The sequence below is a fragment of the Calonectris borealis genome, chromosome 1 (assembly GCF_964195595.1).
Source record: "Calonectris borealis chromosome 1, bCalBor7.hap1.2, whole genome shotgun sequence".
In the NCBI taxonomy this organism is placed as follows: Eukaryota; Metazoa; Chordata; class Aves; order Procellariiformes; family Procellariidae; genus Calonectris; species Calonectris borealis.
In genome coordinates this window covers 116,257,762-116,276,518 of record NC_134312.1, presented here as the reverse complement: position 1 = coordinate 116,276,518, position 18,757 = coordinate 116,257,762, and the positions used below count along the sequence as shown (strand labels likewise).

Here is an 18,757-nt window from a genome sequence, read left to right as displayed (position 1 = left end):
ACCCAAACCCTTCACTGGTGCTGAGGCTTTCCTCTCTGATGATTAGGCTGCTTCAGAATATCTCGGATTAAAGGCCAGAAAATGGGGGGCTGGTACTGTCCATTTTAATTTTTCATGTTTGACATTGGAAGAAGTGAGCTAAATTGCAGTGATTAGGAAGTAGCCTGGCAGCATCACCACTGTCCCTATTGTGAGTACACGTTGTTGCCATAGTATTTGCCTTTTTTTTCAAACCAGATTCCACTGTTTGTTAGATTATGTAAGCCATGGTGCAGTGGGATGCTGCAACCTTTGATTTTAAAACCATGTGGCATTGACAGGTGGCGGCTCGCACAGGGGAGTCTGGAGTGAGGAGAAGGACGCAGGCCATGTCCAGATCTGCCAGTAAACGGAGAAGCAGGTTTTCTTCTCTTTGGGGGCTGGATACTACCTCGAAGAAAAAGCAAGGGAGGCCAAGCATTAATCAGGTAAGTGTGTGGAAGTTTGTGATACTGTTGTTTTCAAGGCTTATTTGTTAGCGTGCAGAATGCAAACTCATGCAAAAGTGCTCATCAAGCACTTACATGTCCAACCTTAACCTTGCCTGTTTAATCTTTCACGGCGTATAGTCATGTCATTCCACATCCTCTTCAAAAATCAGTGACTGTAATTACAGATAAGTATACAGCAGCTCCAAAGAAAGTTTGGAGTTCGTACCTTCTCTAGCTGAATTGGTTGCATTTCTACTGTTGCTGCATTTCTGCTGCTTCTGCTTTTGCTGGAGGTACTTTTCCTAACTCAGGAGTAACAAAGCAGCAGTGTAAAACAGATACAACTTTGGAAGAAAAAAAAAATGCAGACTTGTTTGTTTCTTTAAATTAAAATTATGAGTTTGTAGAATACTTCAAATGAGCTGAGCTTGGGGAAAACTTCCTAAAGTAACAAAAACCTTTGCATTTAGTAGGGACAGTCCCTGTTTTGCTTCAGATTTTTAAAAAAACAAAAGCTGAAATGTTTTCACCCAGTCACTGCCCTGATCTTTCTCTAGAAAATGTGTTTCAGTGTGGTAGGAAGGTGCTTCCCTGTTATTCTTTCCAAACATCCCTAATTATAGCTTTCAATTTTTAAGAGCCATACCTCATCTAATTGCAGGAAATGTAAGCTTTGCTTTTCTTTCTCTTCTTTCACTTTTTGAGGGGAGAAAGACTTGGGACACGTGTTGTTCTGTGCCCTGTGATTTCTTCTTCCTTCTGTTAAAGCAGCAGTGGGTGTTTGTTTTGTATTGCAGAGGATGAATGCTGCAAAATTGTGTAGCTTGTTTTTAGTGAGACATTAAAAGTTCACCTAATATTTAGTGGCTGAGCAAAAGCTCAGGGTTTTGCTGGGAAGCAGCAGATGCCTCCGTGAGCTCATTCCCAATTCTTTGTGCTGGTGCTGCGGCATCCCTGTTGCTTTGTACTTATTTTCCCGAAATCAAGCGCAGTCCCTTGTCCTGAGCTAGGATCCTGCCCATGCTGTGTCTTCAGACCTGTTTTTTTTCTTGAACTCACCCTTTTTTTTTCTTGCAGTGGGGATAAATGCATTCTTCACGCTTCCTCCCCCCGCCCCCACCCTTACCCCCCTCACTCCTCAATAAGCATAGGCGTGAAAAGGGATTTTGTTCCAGATTAAAGAAAAGTCATACTGGAGAGAGTCAAAGAAAAAGTAAAGTTTTGAGAAAGTAGCAGAATGTCTAAATGTAGTGCCTGAACACATTTTCCCTGCTCGTGTATAGTAGCATGCAAAGTATTGCCAAGTTGAAGCAGTAAACTGTAAATCCCTAAAGGGCAGTGATCTTCTCCCATCCTGCATGGTCCCTGCTTCGTTTTAGGTACAGAATAGTTAACAGCCAAACCCAGCAACTTGATCAGAAAGCTGTGCTGATGTGGAGCTATAAAACTTAACTTTTCAGTTTTAATTATAAGCTTCTGCTGCAGTAACAACCCTCTTTGCCTGCCTGATGCAGTCCTGTACTGATTTGGGGTGGATCCTGTAAATACTCCCATTCTGTCATTCCTCCTGCACGGAGTCCTGTTGATTTTGGCTCCCTGGCTCGTGCTGGGTTACCAGCTCTTATTTCATTAGAGAAGGGTTACACTGATTTGCGGTACTTGGATGTTTGCTAAGTACTTTTTGGAAGCTGGTTTATTACAAAAACAGCGAGGAGCGGAGCCCTTCTTCTGATTTCTCAGCTTTAGCAGAGGTGGCAAAGCGTTCATTTCCCCCACTTTACAGGTGGGGAAACTGAGCACAAAAGGAGGTAAAATTTGTCCAGCTCTACCAAGTAAGTCAGTGACAGACCACTAAGCAGAACTGACCTCTAATCTTTCAGCATGGTGCCCCATCACCAGCTTGTCCTTCACCCCCCCTTCCCTCTTAACAAGCTGATATTTTCCTCTTCTGTGTTTCGAGATTAATGTTTTTATTTTTCAGTTTGATTTCCATGCTAGATGTTAGATACACTGTTCTCCCCTTAGCGTGTGCTGCAGACGGTGTGGAGGCGCGTTCATGTTTTAAAGCAGAGTCGCTCTTTTGTTCCTCAGGTGTTTGGTGAAGGAGTTGATTCAGTAAAGAAGTCTCTCGAAGGAATCTTTGACGATACGGTCCCGGATGGCAAGGTGAAACACCAGCTCTTCAGCTGCCTCCTTCCCCCCCATTTGCAGCCGTTGACTCTGGGACGCGAGAGAGGATGCAGAGCCCCTGGGAGAGGAGAGGACCCTCTGTGTGCTGTAGGGCTTGTAGCCGCTCGGGGAGGGTTTGAGTTGCCCACGGTCAAAAGGGCTCGCTGTGTGTGGCATCCAAAGCACAGCTGGAGGTGCCGGACCCAGAGGGGTGTTAGCACTCTACGCCAGGGAAATGCCTGCCCACAGGAGGACCTGGACGCCGCTGGTTCTGGAAAATGGCTCCTTGTGGCGGCCATATGGGGTTTTCATAATTTAGGGCTGGCACAACTATGAAGCGCAGGGCTTTCTCTGTTTTGTTCTCATGCGCTTCTGTGAGCTTCTGCGTTTGCAGCCACAGTTACAACTGCTTTCTCTTTCCCCAGAGAAAGTCAGCTATAAAACAGCATTAAGACAGTGCTAAGAGGCACGTTCTTCATGTAGTGAATCTGGGTTTAGCTGCGTGATCCCACTTGCAGCAAATAGGGACTCCGCAGCTCCATCACTTCGGGGGGATTTATAGCTTGGAGTGCAACTCGCATGTATAAAAGACAGTAAATTCAAAATTTGCTATTTTGCCATTTCTAGGTATAGGAACTGTAGCATCTACAACAGCTTTTTTGGCCTTGAATTGGTTTACCCAGAAACACAGTGCATTTAAGTTTTAATTTTAAATCTCTTTTTATCACTATTATTTTTTGTTGCATTCCTGGCATTCCCAGTAGCCATAGGGTGAAATCCAGGAAAAGTGCATTGCAGCAGTGTAGCTGTGTGGGTGGCATGGGAAGGCACACTTTATACTGCTCAGGGAAAACTGCAAAGTTTCCTGTCCAGACAAGCCTTCAATCTAGGCTTATGAATAAAACGTCTTCTCTGTAAGAGGGCTTTTTGATACAGTACAGTTCCTTACACTTGTTATTGATGAAGAGGGAGATCGTATTTGGCTAGTAGAGTCATAATGGATTTTGTCTGTTTAGAGGGAAAAAGAAGTGGCACTGAGCAGTGTCCATCAGCACAATCCTGACTGTGATATTTGGGTTCATGAGTATTTTACGCCGTCTTGGTTCTGCCTGCCGAACAACCAGCCTGCTCTGACAGTCATTCGTCCTGGGGACACCACACGAGATGTGCTGGAAATGATTTGCAAGGTAAAGGCTGTGAACGTGCCCTGGAGCGGGGTGAAGTGTCTACAACCCTGAGCCCTTTCAGTTGAACCTCATAGTGACTTTCTCATATGCCAGTGCTCAGACTGCACTATGTTGGGGGGTCAGTTGTATGTTAGATGAAAAACATGATTTATACTGAAATTTTCATGCTAGCACCACACAAGAAAAATGCCTACAGCTGGAGCTAAACTTGGCATGGGTGTAGGGAGAGGAAGGGAGACTAGATTTTGCCTTTTCCAGTCTGGCTGCTGTGCATGAGCCTCTGATGTGCCTTCACACCCTGCCTCTGCCTCTGCTGCCACCTCTCACGTATCCACCCACCCACTCCCCCTCCCTGGAGACTAAGCTGTGTGCAGGACCCTTCTCCTCTCCTCATCTGCCCCAAAACATCCTGGCCCCCAGCCTGCTTTCTTTCACTGGACGCCCCATAGCATGGTAGTGCAGTCGCCCTGTCCTCGCCCGACCACCCTGGTTCCCCCACCTCTGCCAAGCCCTCCCATGGCCCGTCCCCTCCTCCGCCAGGCAAGCGGGGTGATCTCACCCTTTCGCAGGTGCCAGGTTGTCCTGTTTCCAGGTGCCGTTCCTCCTTCCTTCCCTCTGCCGCTTCCTCCCCTCCGGCTGGCGTGGGGGAGGAAGGCACGGAGAAAATAGCAGCACCAGGAGTAGGAGAAGTTGCCTGTGTTTGCTGTCTGCATTGCCGAGTCAGACTCGCCTCGTGTAGGTGGCAGGAGGGAAGAGAGAGGAAAGCTTTTATCTGCCTTTGGGGGGTGTGGAAGAAAAACCACCTGGATTTCTTTGCAAGATGAAGTATTAGAGACATTTGGCCATTAAAAAGAGTTATATCTCAGCAGAGAAGTTGAAAGCTTTGACAAATTAAATACAAGCTTTCAGTTCTGGCAGCTACATAATGTATGTTTTCTGCTAACCAGCTGACTGCAAGCTAGACCCAACTCGTGTCACGTGCTGTTCTGAAAAGTGAGTCCTCTTTTGTACAACAACAACAGCAAAAGAAAAGAAAACATTTATTACTATTAAGAACTTAACTTTGGGGACTTTTAGAACATGTTGCATGTGCTTCCAAAGAGAGGGAAGGTGAGAGAAAGGCATTTGTTTGCAATAATTATACAGTGTTCTCGTCTCTCTGCCAGGTGCACTATTAAAGAGTGCTGTAGCTTGTGAAAGCTCTTCATTGTATTCAGGAAAAGATGACATTTTTGGAGAGAGACATAATAGGGAAGCTGGATGACACATTATTAGTAATGATTTATTTTTAGGATTTATATTTTCCTTGGGGTAAGAGTGATTAACTCAGTGGGCCAAATCCTTAGCTGGAGTAAATTGGTGTAGCTCCACAGGTTTCAGTAGATGCCTGCTGAGAATCTGGTCTCTAACTGTGTGTTTGATTGTTGTGGGTAGTGGTGTATAAGGAGAAGGGGAGGTGGGTGAGGATTTGTTTTTTGAAGAGCTATTATCTGTTTCTTCCCTTTCTGTAAGAGTTTTCATCAGTTTTCAGAAAACACTGATGGATGCCTTCTTTTCTGTAGCATTTAATAATCAATCTCTTTCTTCTGTCTCTTGCATTCAGCTCATTTTTTTCCCTTTAATATCTGATCCACATCATTTCACATCAGTTTGCCATCTGCCATCTGAGAACCAGTCAAGTTCTGGTATAGTAAACATTTCAAGATCTACATTTCATGTAAACCTCTTCATGTTTGTAGATGTGGTTAAATCTATCTGTGCTATTAAACTGCGCTTGATTATTCTGTTGGAGAACATTAAGTGCACTCAAGTCATTGTAGAAAATGTGTTCTTATACTAACATTGCTGCTTGTTATTATACAGCGAGTTAGGTTTTGGAGGCTGCTTTGTGACACTTTTATGATTCAAGATTGGTGGGAGGAGGGTTTAAAGCATATTTTAAAGTGGTTTGTCGAAGATTTCTCCTAAGATTTAACTAATAACATCACTTGGAAGGCAGGAAAAGTCAGTGTATATGCATTAAATTGTTTGCTATGGATAATACTGATCAGTGCGAACGTGTGTATATGTATGACTAATATTTGCATAATGGTATATCTTAAAATTGAGTAGAAACACACACCCTGTATATGGATTTAGGCAGAGCCAGTATGGAGAGAATAGCACCAAAAATTAAGAACAGAAGGCTACATGGCATTTAGTCTTTTGACTGAACTGGATAAAAAGTGAGAAGTGAAAAAGGTTCTGTTTTCTCATGATTTGCATTTTTCAAATAGACCTCCATGAGGGGCAAGAAGCAGATTTCCCCTGGATCTCTGGGTCTCTGAGAAGTTATTTAAGCCTGATGCTCTCTGGGCTTACTTTGATTTTGAGCTGGTGTTTTCCTACTGAAAAAGCTTGGGCTGCACAAGTGCGAAGCCGGAGTAATACGGTGGGATGGCTCGCGTGTTTCCGTGATGCTGTCATTTCAGCGCTAATGAGGGTCTCTCCCACCAAGCTGAAAGAATATGCCTGTCCCTCACTTCAACTAGAAGGGAGCCGAAACGGATGAATAGTTCGGGTTGTGTGCCGACCCGCTACACCATGCGGAGCCTGTTGAATCGGCTCATACCCCAGGCTGTAAATTCTTCTTCAAGAGCACGTTGGTTAAGCTGTCGGGTTGTGCTTTAAATTGGGTTAGCTGCTTAATTTAGTCCAGACATAGCCAGAGTTATTAGGAGAGAAATAAATAAACCAAGGAGCTTATTTGGACTGCTAAAAGGTATTTTGGGTGGTCTCGAAAGGATATTAATATCATTAAAGCTGCCCTATTTCTGCTCCCACCTTCCCACATATGGATGCAGCTAGACCAGCAACAAAAAAAGTGGGTTAATGGTATGGCTTTTAGAGCAGGCTAGCTAGGTCCACTTCAAGAGGACCTTTTCCTTTCACTTCAGTAGAAAATCATGCCCCTATTTGAAGCAGTTTAACTAATGTAAAATTTCGAGGTAGACAAAGCCTTGCTGCAGCTATGCAAATGTTAATTAACTAAATGGTGTAGCTAATATGCTGCACCATCACAGCTTTAATGGTGATGACTCTCATTGCCTGACTTGGATGGGATTGCGATGTAGTGGATGAATGGCATCCACCCTGGCTGATAGTGTTTCTTGGAAGAAATGAGTGGCTCGGAATATATGTGAGTTTTATCCAGTGACCTCTTTAGATGATGCTGTGCTCTGGCATAGTTCAGGGCTTCAGTGCAGCATTGGTCGTCTTGCATTTGGCTCCCTCCTGCTCTCTAAAATGGCCAGCACACACGATTTTCTCGTAAGCAAATCTCCCTGCAAAGACAGGTGTGAAAATGAAGGCGTTGGCGGTCACCTCCACACCTGATGCAGTGCCCATATCAAAGCTGGCAGAAACCCTGTCATTGACCGCCCTGATGGTAGATCAAGCCACCGCCTGCGGGGAAGGTTGCTCTTTTAAGATGCTATCAGGGCGCAGGCTGCAGAAGGCATGAGCACACCCTGCCCCTGCCCCAGGACGGGCGGTGGCTCTGAACTGGCGGTGGTGGGGTGCCCCCAGCCCCGTGGGGAGCCCGAGGTGGCTGGGCATGGGATCCCTGCCCCGCCAGTGCAGCTAAGGCAGCTCCTGGCCTGCACCCAGCGGCTGGAGGCCCCAGACTGGATAAATTCACGTTCCTCTACAACAGGTTGTGATTTCATCGCCCCTTTGAGCCTCCTCTGCAGGTGTAGGACGTTCAGGGTCACTTTTGGAAGCGATGTGAATACCCAGCTGCGGACGGGGCCTCTCTCCCAACTCTGGGCTTTAGTCCGTGACATGTAGCTTGTCAGCATAGGTCTGGCTGATTGGCGTGGCCTGACGCTGCATGAAATGCAGCACATGCACGAGGGCTTTGGCACAGGAGACCTCGGGAAGATACACTGTGGAGGCAGGAGGAGGCTGCCAGGTTGCCTGGCTCCTTTTTCTGCTAATATGGTTTTTCCACATAGAATTTTTTCCCCACTGGCTTTGCTGTAAGTGACTCAAGGGTTTCATGGACTTTCAGAGAGACTTATTGCAGACTTCTCCCTCCGGATGTGGGGTGCAATCTGTGGGTTTATGTCTCCTCTATATGTTTTTAATTGGTGTGCAAGGCACTCTTTGGTTTGTGTCTAGGGATAGTAAACTAATCTGACCAGAAACTAACTCTATATCATTTCTGAACCATTAAAGCCAATTCTGCTTCCCTTTAATTTCTGGGGTGTTTGTATGTGTGTGCGTGTAAGAGAGAAAACTAGTGAAAACAGTCAGTAAACAATGAGCAAAGCATGCAAAATGCTTATCGAAAAAGAAAAAAAGGGGAGAGGGCAAGGGTCTCCTACATTCAGCTCTTTTTATTTTGGCCCTTGATAGATTTCAGATTCTTTATTTAATTAACTAGGTATTTGTCTGGATTATGGAGGTTATTCCATTTCAGATACTCGATTTCATATGAGGATAATTTGAATTGGACATATTTGAACGTAGCGGTATGTAGAGTGCAGCAATAGATCTGTCCTCTTTTTTTTCTTATTATTGGTAGCTCTTTTTTATTCATGGGCTTATCTATACTTTCAAAAACGTTCACTGTTCTCTGAGTATTTGCAGAAGGGTTTGCTAGGTCAGTGTGTGATCTTTTCCACAGGTCACTTGGTGTACATTATTCATCATCTGTGCTGTGTGATCAGTCAGCTGAGTCCCGCTGTATCATCGTCTTGGCTTGAACTGGATAAGCAAGGCTTTAAAAATAAAGAGGCGATAATGACGTTCTTGCATGAATTTTCAGATGAGCCATTGTTTCTAGTACAACCTTTGGTAATTTGCTCGTATGAAATGAAAAGGCCAATGTATAAAAGCATATAATAATGGGATTTCAGAAGTGACGGTGAGGAGAATTTACCTCCTGTATTTGTGAATCACTTTGGGATTTTTCATTAGCTTTAGTCAACAGTTTACGAACTTTGAAAGGAACTTCTGAATGACATCCTTTGTGTTTATCATAATTCTAATGTGTTTTGATTACACACTGCATTAACCTCTGCTTAAATCAAGCTTATTAATCGTGCTGGGAAAAGGTCGTTAACATTTCCCAGACCAAATGCCGTATCCTCAGCTAATTATAACTAATTCATTAAAATGGTGTGACCTGTTTCCACTGGGATGTAATCCAGTATGCAACTCTTGGCTTCTTTTAGCCTTATAAAGCCAGTGTATCCTGAGCTGTTTTGAATTTAGAGGACAAACGGATTTTTTTTTATATTAACCCTGCTTGAAATTTACCGCATCATATTTAAATTGTGAAGATGCTAAAAAACCTGAAATAAACAGAAAAAACTTTCCTGTTACATTTTTCTCTGTTAGCAGAACATTGGTTTTCCTCCCTGCGATTTTAAAAGCCCTTTGTATTCAACGGTATTCTCTGAGTCTTCTGCTGTAATAGTGTTTGCTTATTTCTGCAATAGCAATAGGGAGGGAGCAGAACTGCCAGATAAGCAGAACCAAAGAGGCTGCTTAGAGTACTAGCACTGCCCTTGACATCCTGGTCAGTGGTTAAATGAATGCTTATTCCTAGGGAAGAGGAGGAGGTTGAGGTTCTTGTTCAGGTTGGGAGATGTGAAAGATGGTGCTGGGGCATTTTCTTCCTACGAGTGTCGTTCTCTAAGTATGGATGATGTGAGCCATTGCTTTTCTCTTCTAAAGCCTCTTCTCCGTTTCTTGCAGACACACCAGCTGGATCATTCTGCTCACTACCTGCGTCTTAAATTCCTGATTGAAAACCAGATCCAATTTTATGTACCAAAGCCAGAAGAGGATATCTATGAACTGGTAATGCTACCTACTGAGCAAAATTAAATGACACTTGGTAGGACACTATTAATTAGTGTTTATCTGACATTTGTAATATGCAGAGTTTGCTTTTTAACTTGCAATTATAGTGCTTTGCAGACCATAGCAAATTGGCCTACAGTAAAGTAATCTCTCCAAACATTTCATCTTGAGGAGAGAGTTGGTTTTTAGCTTGTGTTTGTGCATGCCTGTGTCTGTGTGGAAGAGAGAGAGGAGGGACAGCCACAGGTGATGTGTGAAAGTCACTGTAACATATATTTAAGCTTAACTTCTCTCAAGGCTACCTTTTCCTGTTGTTCATATTGTCCTTGGTGGTTTTAAAGACGTAGTGTTGAGGCCTGAGTATTTCTTGTTCGGATCACTTTGCCTGATTCTTAAAGAGGGAGGAAATGCGCAGGTAGTTGGTTTTTTGGTTTGTTGTTTGTTTGGTTGGTTTTTTTTTTCCTAAATGGGAAAGTAAATGTTGAGGTTAAAAAGCTCTGGAGTTATGTGTGAGAATATACTTTCCTAATTGCTTCAGTTGGATGTTTTCGTATCATTCATCTCAAAAGCAGACTTCAAATGAATTTTGAAATGAGAGATTAAAAAAAAGACCCAACAGATTTAGTGTCATGCTTTAACTCTGTGATTTTACACATGCATGCTGTAAAGCTTTTTAAAGTCTTTTTCATTGGTGGCTGTTTTATTTATAAAAAGTAAAACTTTGCCAGTTATGGATGCTTTTGTTCATTTAGTAAAGAAATTCTGGGATTTGCCATTAACACTGTCAACAAAAAAAAAAGAGTGAGAAAGTGCTAGTGGAATACTAAGACTGGGAAGTGAAATATAGTTGGGAAAGATTAAAACTCAGAGGAGATAGATTTTAGCTTTCATTGCCTGGAAGGACTTTAGTGACATGTCTTATGTTGAGAGGATGTAGGATTGACATAGTCATCAGTTACTGTTTATTCTGAAAAAATGAAATTAAACCAGAACTCTACAGTCAGTGGGACTATGTACATGCTGAAAAATTATAATATAGATAGGTGCTGCAGGGTTATATCTAATGTAGTAACACTAAAACAACACACATTTCAGGTTCTGAACAATACATTCCTATATTTGAAAATTGCATTTTAAAAATATTGCTAGCGTAGCATCCTCATTTAATTTTACATTTTATTTTACTATACACAACCATTTAAATGGGTATATAGCTGTTCTGTCATACCTAATATTTGCAGTTAAACAGATGTGTAAATGCTGATATAAGCAGGAGATAAATTATATTTTTATTAAGGAAACCCTTTAGTAATGAATTACTCTTTTTTAAAGAAATGGTTTAAATACTTCAGTCCAAACACTGATGTCACTTAGTTTCAAAATGTTAATTACTGTGAATTGCTTTTTTACACACTCATACCAGCATGTAAACAAAATTAATATTTACCTGTGGGCTCTCATTCACCTATGGGTATGAGTTTTTCCAAAGACGAAAGGATGGTTTGTTACTTAAGTGCTAGTCTGTGCTATGGACAAACCAGCTTCAAACCTTGCTGAGCCAGAGGTTTCCAGTATGTCAAGGCTGTCTTACAAGGAGTAAGTCAGGGCTGACTCCCAAAGATGTCAGCTCAGAGCCTCTAAATATCTGACTTTGTGTGGAAAAGCAGGATTTCCCTGCCTCAATACAAGCTCCTTTGTTTGGAGCTTGGGGCAGGACGTGGGTACAATAGCAAACCACACAAGACAGAAGAATGTAAAAGTGATTTAAAAGCACAAAATCTGTGAGCAGTGGTGGAGGGGTGTAGCCCTGCTGAGGGGTTGCTTGGCTCCTGAAAGGCAGAGTGAATTGCACCTGTGTGCGTAGGCTGCTGGGTTATTACCTAAGTGTGAATTTGTGCTGGTCTCCCAGGAAGGATGTTAATGACCATTTCAAAGACTTGGGGGCTTTTCTCAGTACAAATAAACATAAAAGTGTTAAAGATGAAATTTCATGCTAAGAAATCTGATAGTCTTCTAACAATTAAGAAACGTATTTAAGAAACAAAATCCTCCTTGTGATTTTAATACTATCAAATAATTGAATTCCTGCAATGTCTTAATCAAAATAATATAAAAGCGTTAAGTGATGACTACCCATAAAATACAAAAACAGCAATAAAAGCTCTGTTTCTTGTGCACTCAAAATGGTATTGACCGAGTGAAATAGATGTATCCTTGCTTTTATGATGGTGGTAGTAAAACACTGCTGCTTCCTCTTTAACTGTGTTCCTAACAGTAAAGCTTAGTGACGCTGTGAATACATCTCACGCATGTGGAGAAAAATTGTTTGATAAATAATGACCACAATTCTGCCTGTAATTAAAAAAAAAAAATCATCTGTTCGGAATGATTACAATTGATGTGTCCTCCCACAATAACATATTTTTGTGGTTTTTTTTTCTATTCAGCTGTACAAAGAAATAGAAATCTGTCAGAAAATTACACAGCACATTCAAATAGAGAAGTCTGATGCATCCTCTGATATTTATGGTGAGTTTCTCCTTGATTTGTTTTCACTTTTCTACCAAGTCAATTCTAGTGTGTGCAGGTTCTTGCTTGCTATTCATTGATACACCTGACAGGCCTGTTGAACACAGTAAGAAAAGCACATCTGATTCCTGTGCCATCCACAGAAAGCTCGCTCCCCTGCCCTGAAGCAGGATGGTTTTATTTGTAGTGCGCTGAACGCCATGTTTCCTGGTGCTCAAGCTGTAGGGTGTGCAGCTCTTTGACGAGAACTATGGTGGCAGAAAAGACAAATGTTTTCTTGTTCTTTTAGTTTCTCAAAACACCACCTACGGAGGTTGTGCAATTGAGCGCCGGCGGAAAACAGCATCCTTTGCCAGTTGTCATATCTTACATGAATGCCTGCATCGCGGCGTTCGCGGGGGCCCTGCAGCGGGGCTTGGGAGAGGGCTGCCGCCATGGCTTGCCGCTGCTGGCAGGCTCTCCCCCTCCTCACCCCTTCCACCAAGCGCGATGGCAGAGATGCTGCCAGGCGCGTTGCTGTGGGTATGAGGCATCTCAAGGCCTGTGGACGGGCAGCTTGCCCTCTTTCCCTGCCTGCCGTGGGCACTCAAGGTGGGTCCCTGTCTTGCACCGCTGTTCCCAAGGCTGGGGGAGCCTGGTCCCAGTGCACGCCTCGCCCTCTGGACTACTGGAGCCAGAATCTGACTTGTGATACGGATATGTGTGTAAAATATAACACAGAGGAAGTCCTTCCTGTGTAATCTCAGCAAAATCCCCGATCTTTACATAGGGATGGTCGTATTTCTTAGCTTTCAGGTATTTCAAGTTACAGACCTCCAGCCTGGCGAGTTTGCCCTTTGGTCTGGCAGTTACAGCTCTGTAGTGTATTTTAAAGTTATTTGTGCAACCTACCCTGCGGGAAGCCAATCTGCATCTTTTTACTGTTTATCTAAATATTCTGTTTTAATGACTAGAATAATTCTGAATCCCCAAACTGCTTACTATACAGCTGCGGGCCATTTGAATATTGAGCTCTGCTACAAAGCAGTGGTACTGACTGCGATTTGAATATTGAAGGCCTAAGAGAGTAATATTAACCAGCACAGCAATGGCCCTGGGTTCAGTAATTATGCTGTGCCTGAAAGCGCTGCAAGAGTTAGGGGTATCATAGCATTTCCTGTTTATTTTTCTTCTCTTTTTTTAAGTGATAGATGGGAAAGACCGTGAAATGTGCTGTCATGTCCTGTGAAATGAGATCAGCTGCGCAAGACATGGGATGTATCTGTTCAGTGGCTCTGACCCTGCAGGGAGTGAATGCTAAATGCACCCCAAAAAAGCTGACTTTGCTCTCATTGGAAGAAAATGTCAACAGTTACTTTGAATAGCAGAATTTCTGTAGTCTGTATGAGTCTCATAGAAACAGTACTATGTGCTCATACAGTGACAAGTGTGTGTTGAAATACATGTGTGTGGGGGAGCAGAGGTGAAGTGTTGATCCTGTCTTGGTGCTGGGGAAGGCTAAGGTTCCTCCTGAGATCCTTTCCCATCCTTTATGTTCGGTACAATTGAGTTTTTAGTTCTTTTAGTCTCTTTACAGAATTAGCATTGCCAATACATGCTTTTACAATCCAGAGAGAAAGCTATAGCATGTTCACGAGCTATGGCAACACAAAGATCAAAGCTTTAGAATTTTGGCATAGAATCTTTTTAACAGGGTTGCTTAAGGGTTCTTGCTACTGGTTTTGTTTCGAAAAAAACTAAATCAATAACGTGACTGCACAGTCTCCAAGCATCTAAGCACCTGCGTAAGTCTTTGTGTGAGTGTCTTTGAGATTGGTTCTCAGTCATCTGGGCAGCGCTGGAGGCTCAGCCCCTCACAGGCACTTCAACAAGTGCTGGGAACAGGGTCGGGAGCCAGGACCAAAAATGAGTGTCTAGAGCGCTAAGGGACTTTTTATTCTGATGATTACTTGGTTTTTCTGTGCAGCTTTGTCCAAGCCTCATACTTCTTGCCCATTTTAAAATATATGTCCAAATTTCCTGTGCCTTGATTCCTCCAGAAGAACTGGAAAAGTCTTCATTTTGAAAATGGATGAGATAATGAAAATCATTAGTGACATTACCTGTTGCTGTTGCTAGTATTCCAGCTATAGCAATAATAATACTTGTAAATCACCTTGAATTTTCAAGATACTTCACAAGCAACTATTCACTAATCCTGACAATGTAGACTTAGTGCTGTTATCTCCATTTAACAGACATGGTATCCAAGATAGGGAGGTGAAATGCTTTTACGAAGGGTGCAATTAGACAGGCCAGTTCAGCTCACTAGCCTGGCAGAAAGGTAAGATAAGGAAAGAAGTGAGTAGCTGTGTGCTGGCCTTGCAAGCTGTTTTGGGCCAGCTAAGAGATCCTGGTGCTGGGGAGGGGGCAGAGCTGCCCCTTCAGGTGTTAGCAAGCCTTTGGAGCAGCTTCACCATCGTGCCTGAACACACTGTGAGTTCAAGTGACGTAAAGAGGACAGAGCAGAGCGTTTCAGGGAAAGCTCACGTGGGAATATTTCGTAGTGTTTCTACTCCCACCAGCATGCCTGTGGTAAGAGGCACTCCTGGAGTGTCTGGCCAGTGTGTCAGACCTTGCCAGTGTTAGATCTGTCAATGTGATGTGTTGCTGAAGCCTGGGCACATAATGTTCTTGCCTCCTTCACTTGTACCAGCCTCTTCGCAAAGGTTGTATGGGCAAAAATCAGGGCACGCCAACGGTAAGAACCTATTGCTTCCAGCTCCTCTATGTACCGGGAACATACTGGCATTTTTGTTAGCAACTGTCTATCTCAGGGGGCTGGGGTAATTTTCTGGAAGCGGATTTGTTCAGGTATTGTGCTGGTTCAGTGAGGCCATATGCACTCATAGATGCAGACTTTCATTCTCCTGTCATCAAAACTTTGCAGTGAAGAAAAGGCTCTGTCTGGGTCACCACCCATCTCTTCACACCTGTGTTTCAGAGTCCATGCACAGTTTGATAATAATCTTTTTGGCAGTGATGCCAGCTTATGCAATCGCTGTCATTCCACCCACTCCTGCCCTTCCTCTCATGCAGTGTTAGTACACGTGTTTGTGTGCAGCACCTGCAGAATTCAGCCAGATAGAAACTGTACATTCGTACTGTACATGTGTATATACAAACTACACATACATGTTTATGCAAATATGCAAGTGTGTGTGTATATATATATGCAAGTATATGTACACACACACACACACACACACACACACACACTCGTCTGAGGTATTTCCCATCTGGATGAGTTCCCTGCTCTGCTTTACTGCATGGCAGTGAAAGCACTGGCACTGGCACTGCAGTGGGACAGGAATGCTGCTTCAAATTCATAGAATCATAGAATAGTTTGGGTTGGAAGGGACCTTTAAAGGTCATCTAGTCCAACCCCCCTGCCGTGGGCAGGGACATCTTCAACTAGATCAGGTTGCTCAGAGCCCCGTCCAGCCTGACCTTGAATGTTTCCAGGGATGGGGCATCTACCACCTCTCTAAGCAACCTGTTCCAGTGTTTCACCATCCTCACTGTAAAAAAATTCTTCCTTATATCTAGTCTAAATCTACCCTCTTTTAATTTAAAACCATTCCCCCTTGCCCTGTCGCAACAGGCCCTGCTAAAAAGTTCGCCTCCATCTTTCTTATAAGCCCCCTTTAAGTACTGAAAGGCTGCAATAAGGTCTCCCTGGAGCCTTCTCTTCTCCAGGATGAACAACCCAACTCTCTCAGCCTTTCTTCATAGGAGAGTTCCACCCCCCTGATCATTTTTGTGGCCCTCCTCTGGACCCGCTCCAACAGGTCCACGTCTTTCCTGTGCTGAGGGCTCCAGAGCTGGACGCAGCGCTCCAGGTGGGGTCTCACCAGAGCGGAGTAGAGGGGCAGAATCACCTCCCTCGACCTGCTGGCCACGCTTCTTTGGATGCAGCCCAGGATACGGTTGGCCTTCTGGGCTGCGAGGACACATTGTCGGCTCATCCACCAGTACCCCCAAGTCCTTCTCGGCAGGGCTGCTCTCAATCCCTTCCTGTATTGATACCGGGCGTTGCCCCGACGCAATTGTTTACCGGATCCAGCCACATCACAACTGTGGAAATAAAACAGTTTATGCATACTTGGGGTGTGGTCACATACCATGTCTGCAGAGGGGTTAAGTGTGTTTGTGAGATGATCATTTCAAGGCTGTTGCCAATTGCCCATCTCTCATCTCCTAAAGGTGGTGACAACACATGTAATTGCTTCTTACAGCTGTTCTGCTCCGGATTTTTTTTTTTTTTAATGAAAGCCGAATTAAAAAGCAATTACACCTGCCCTTAGCCCTGACAGACTGAAGGAGGCAGAGGTCTTCTCATGGAAGAGAATGGGAGCTTGGGACTGCTTGGGCGTGCTAATCTCTTCACAGTTAACCACAGCGAGAACTTGAGATGCAACTCAGCCTTGTTTTAACTGTATGGCAGTTGGCTGCAAAACAGCATTTCGGTTGCAAAAGGGTGATGGTGTTAGTAACTGGTAATTTGTGCTGACTCAAACTGCAGTCTTGGGCATGCTCTACTGTGCTTCTGGTTAAGGGTTTTCCAGGTAGGCTTTCCAGTGATGACAACCAATAGCTACCATTTTTTTACAGCTGCTTTTTTGTTTAGTCAAGAGTTTTTCTCTCTGCCAAAGTTGGTGTGTTGAGCGAGCTTCACAAATTTCATTTTATGCAGGCTGAGGAGCTCGCATACAGATTCCAAGTAGCTCAGTAAGTCACGAAGGGCCATATGCTCCTCGCTGCTAGGCTGCCACATTCTTCCCCCTCCTTTCTTTTTTTTTAATGATGGATGAAAAAATAACTTCTCATCCATAAGCACCAGCTTGAAGGGAGTCCTGAAGTCGGAATAGGCTCCCAGCACATCTGCTTCCCCTTGGCTGGTGGCTAATTCCATGTCAAACAAGCATCTCCTCCCAGAGGTTTGTAAATGTTTTTCTAGTCAGGAAAAGAGAGAGCAAATGGTTGCCTACACCCATTTAGGGAGTAATGAAGTTTCAGAAAGGCAAATGTTCTGCTTTAGATAACTCTCAACAGTAAATAAATAAACCCTATTTAACTAACCACATTGTATTTCCTTTACACATTGTTATCTTACGCAGTGTCAAACACAAATGGCAGGAAAATCACCAAAACCAAACGTAACAGTACCGTTTGCACTGTTTAAATTAAGGCTGTGTCAGTACTTCCATTATAAGACTGGTCTATCGGTTTCTAACGTAGCTATAAAATGTGCACTGAGCTGAGACTTAGCAAATAACAGGTCGTGCCAGGAGCAGCTGAGAATAGAAAGGGGGAGAAGAGGAAGCGGTATTTTTACAAACTTGTCCAGTCCAGGAATTTAAAAAAGTAAAAGTTGGCGTTCTGCTTTAGCAGGCGCTGTTATGCCTTGTCTGAGTTCAGGATGGCATGTCAGCCATAGCTCTCCATTTCCTGGCTTTTGTCAGTTTGGGTCACAAACCACATCTGTGTGCAGCTTTTGTCTGCAAACAGCAAAACTTCTTGAAGTGACCTTTTGTGGCAAGAGAATTGGAAGTCTGTTCCAATATTTTGCAGCTGTGATATCCTCAAATAAAGCTGTAGATGATTTATGTATAAATTCAGAAATTCAGTTCAGGTTTTTGTTAAAGCCACTTTCATTTTTTAACTTTCCCTTTATGTTTGTAAAGGTTTATGGGAAAGGAGAAGGGAGGAATTCGTGACTGCTCGCTGCAGGGACAGCACAGCCTTACCTGTAGTGCATGCAGTTGTTAGGACACGCTGGAAGTGGTTGGCTTTTTCTAACCATCTCGCTGGGTATCTCCCTAGGTTTCTCTCTGTCCTCTGTGGAAGAAGAAGGGATTCGTCGGCTGTATGTGAACGGCGTCAAAGAGACAGGCCTAGCCTTCAAGAAAGGTAAAAGACACTTTAAAGTGTTTTTGTTATTGTTTGTTTAATCCTGGTGTAGACCATGAGCTTGTTGGGATAGGAGCTTTACGAAAACACCAGACCAGGGTCCCAGTCCAAACGAGACCATGGTCTTTTGGGAAGAACCTTAGGTACTGAATACATGGGTGTTCTGCTCTTGGGATCAGCTACGCTATACAGTCAACCTCTTAATTTTGAGTTGCTGTGTATGTAGCAGGGTCAGCATGTCCCTTGCAGCTAGAAAGAGGAGCTTTCTCAAGTCAGTCACTGCAAGATAAACGGGTACAGTAGAAGTCATCATAGTGCTCTCTGCGGCTGGGATTACGGCCTCTAGTTTTGCAGGAAGCATGACAGCATTGGACCAAAAACCGGCAGAGATAACGACTGCCGGGCTCGTCGCAGGGCAGAGCAGGATACGGTTTAACTGCAGCTTACTCAAGCTGAAGTCAGCCCTGACACTGCCATGCCCTTACTGCTTTTCCCATTCATTACCCTTTCCGATGTGCTGGCACTGCTGCTCATGCAGTCACGGGATGTTCTGGTCAGGGAGCTGGGCAGGTGAAACCTAACTGGGTTTTAAAGTAT

General features: G+C 43.7%; 1 protein-coding gene across 1 annotated transcript in view; it reads left to right on the top strand.

The window, feature by feature from the left end:
- TIAM1 (TIAM Rac1 associated GEF 1) overlaps positions 1–18,757 on the top strand; it is a 118,186-nt gene that overhangs the window by 61,787 nt on the left and 37,642 nt on the right. The window contains exons 7-12 of the mRNA XM_075171107.1: positions 321–467; positions 2,562–2,636; positions 3,656–3,826; positions 9,572–9,676; positions 12,127–12,208; positions 18,074–18,160. Of these exons, the coding sequence (XP_075027208.1) occupies positions 321–467; positions 2,562–2,636; positions 3,656–3,826; positions 9,572–9,676; positions 12,127–12,208; positions 18,074–18,160 (667 nt within the window). The remainder of the gene's footprint in view (positions 1–320; positions 468–2,561; positions 2,637–3,655; positions 3,827–9,571; positions 9,677–12,126; positions 12,209–18,073; positions 18,161–18,757) is intronic.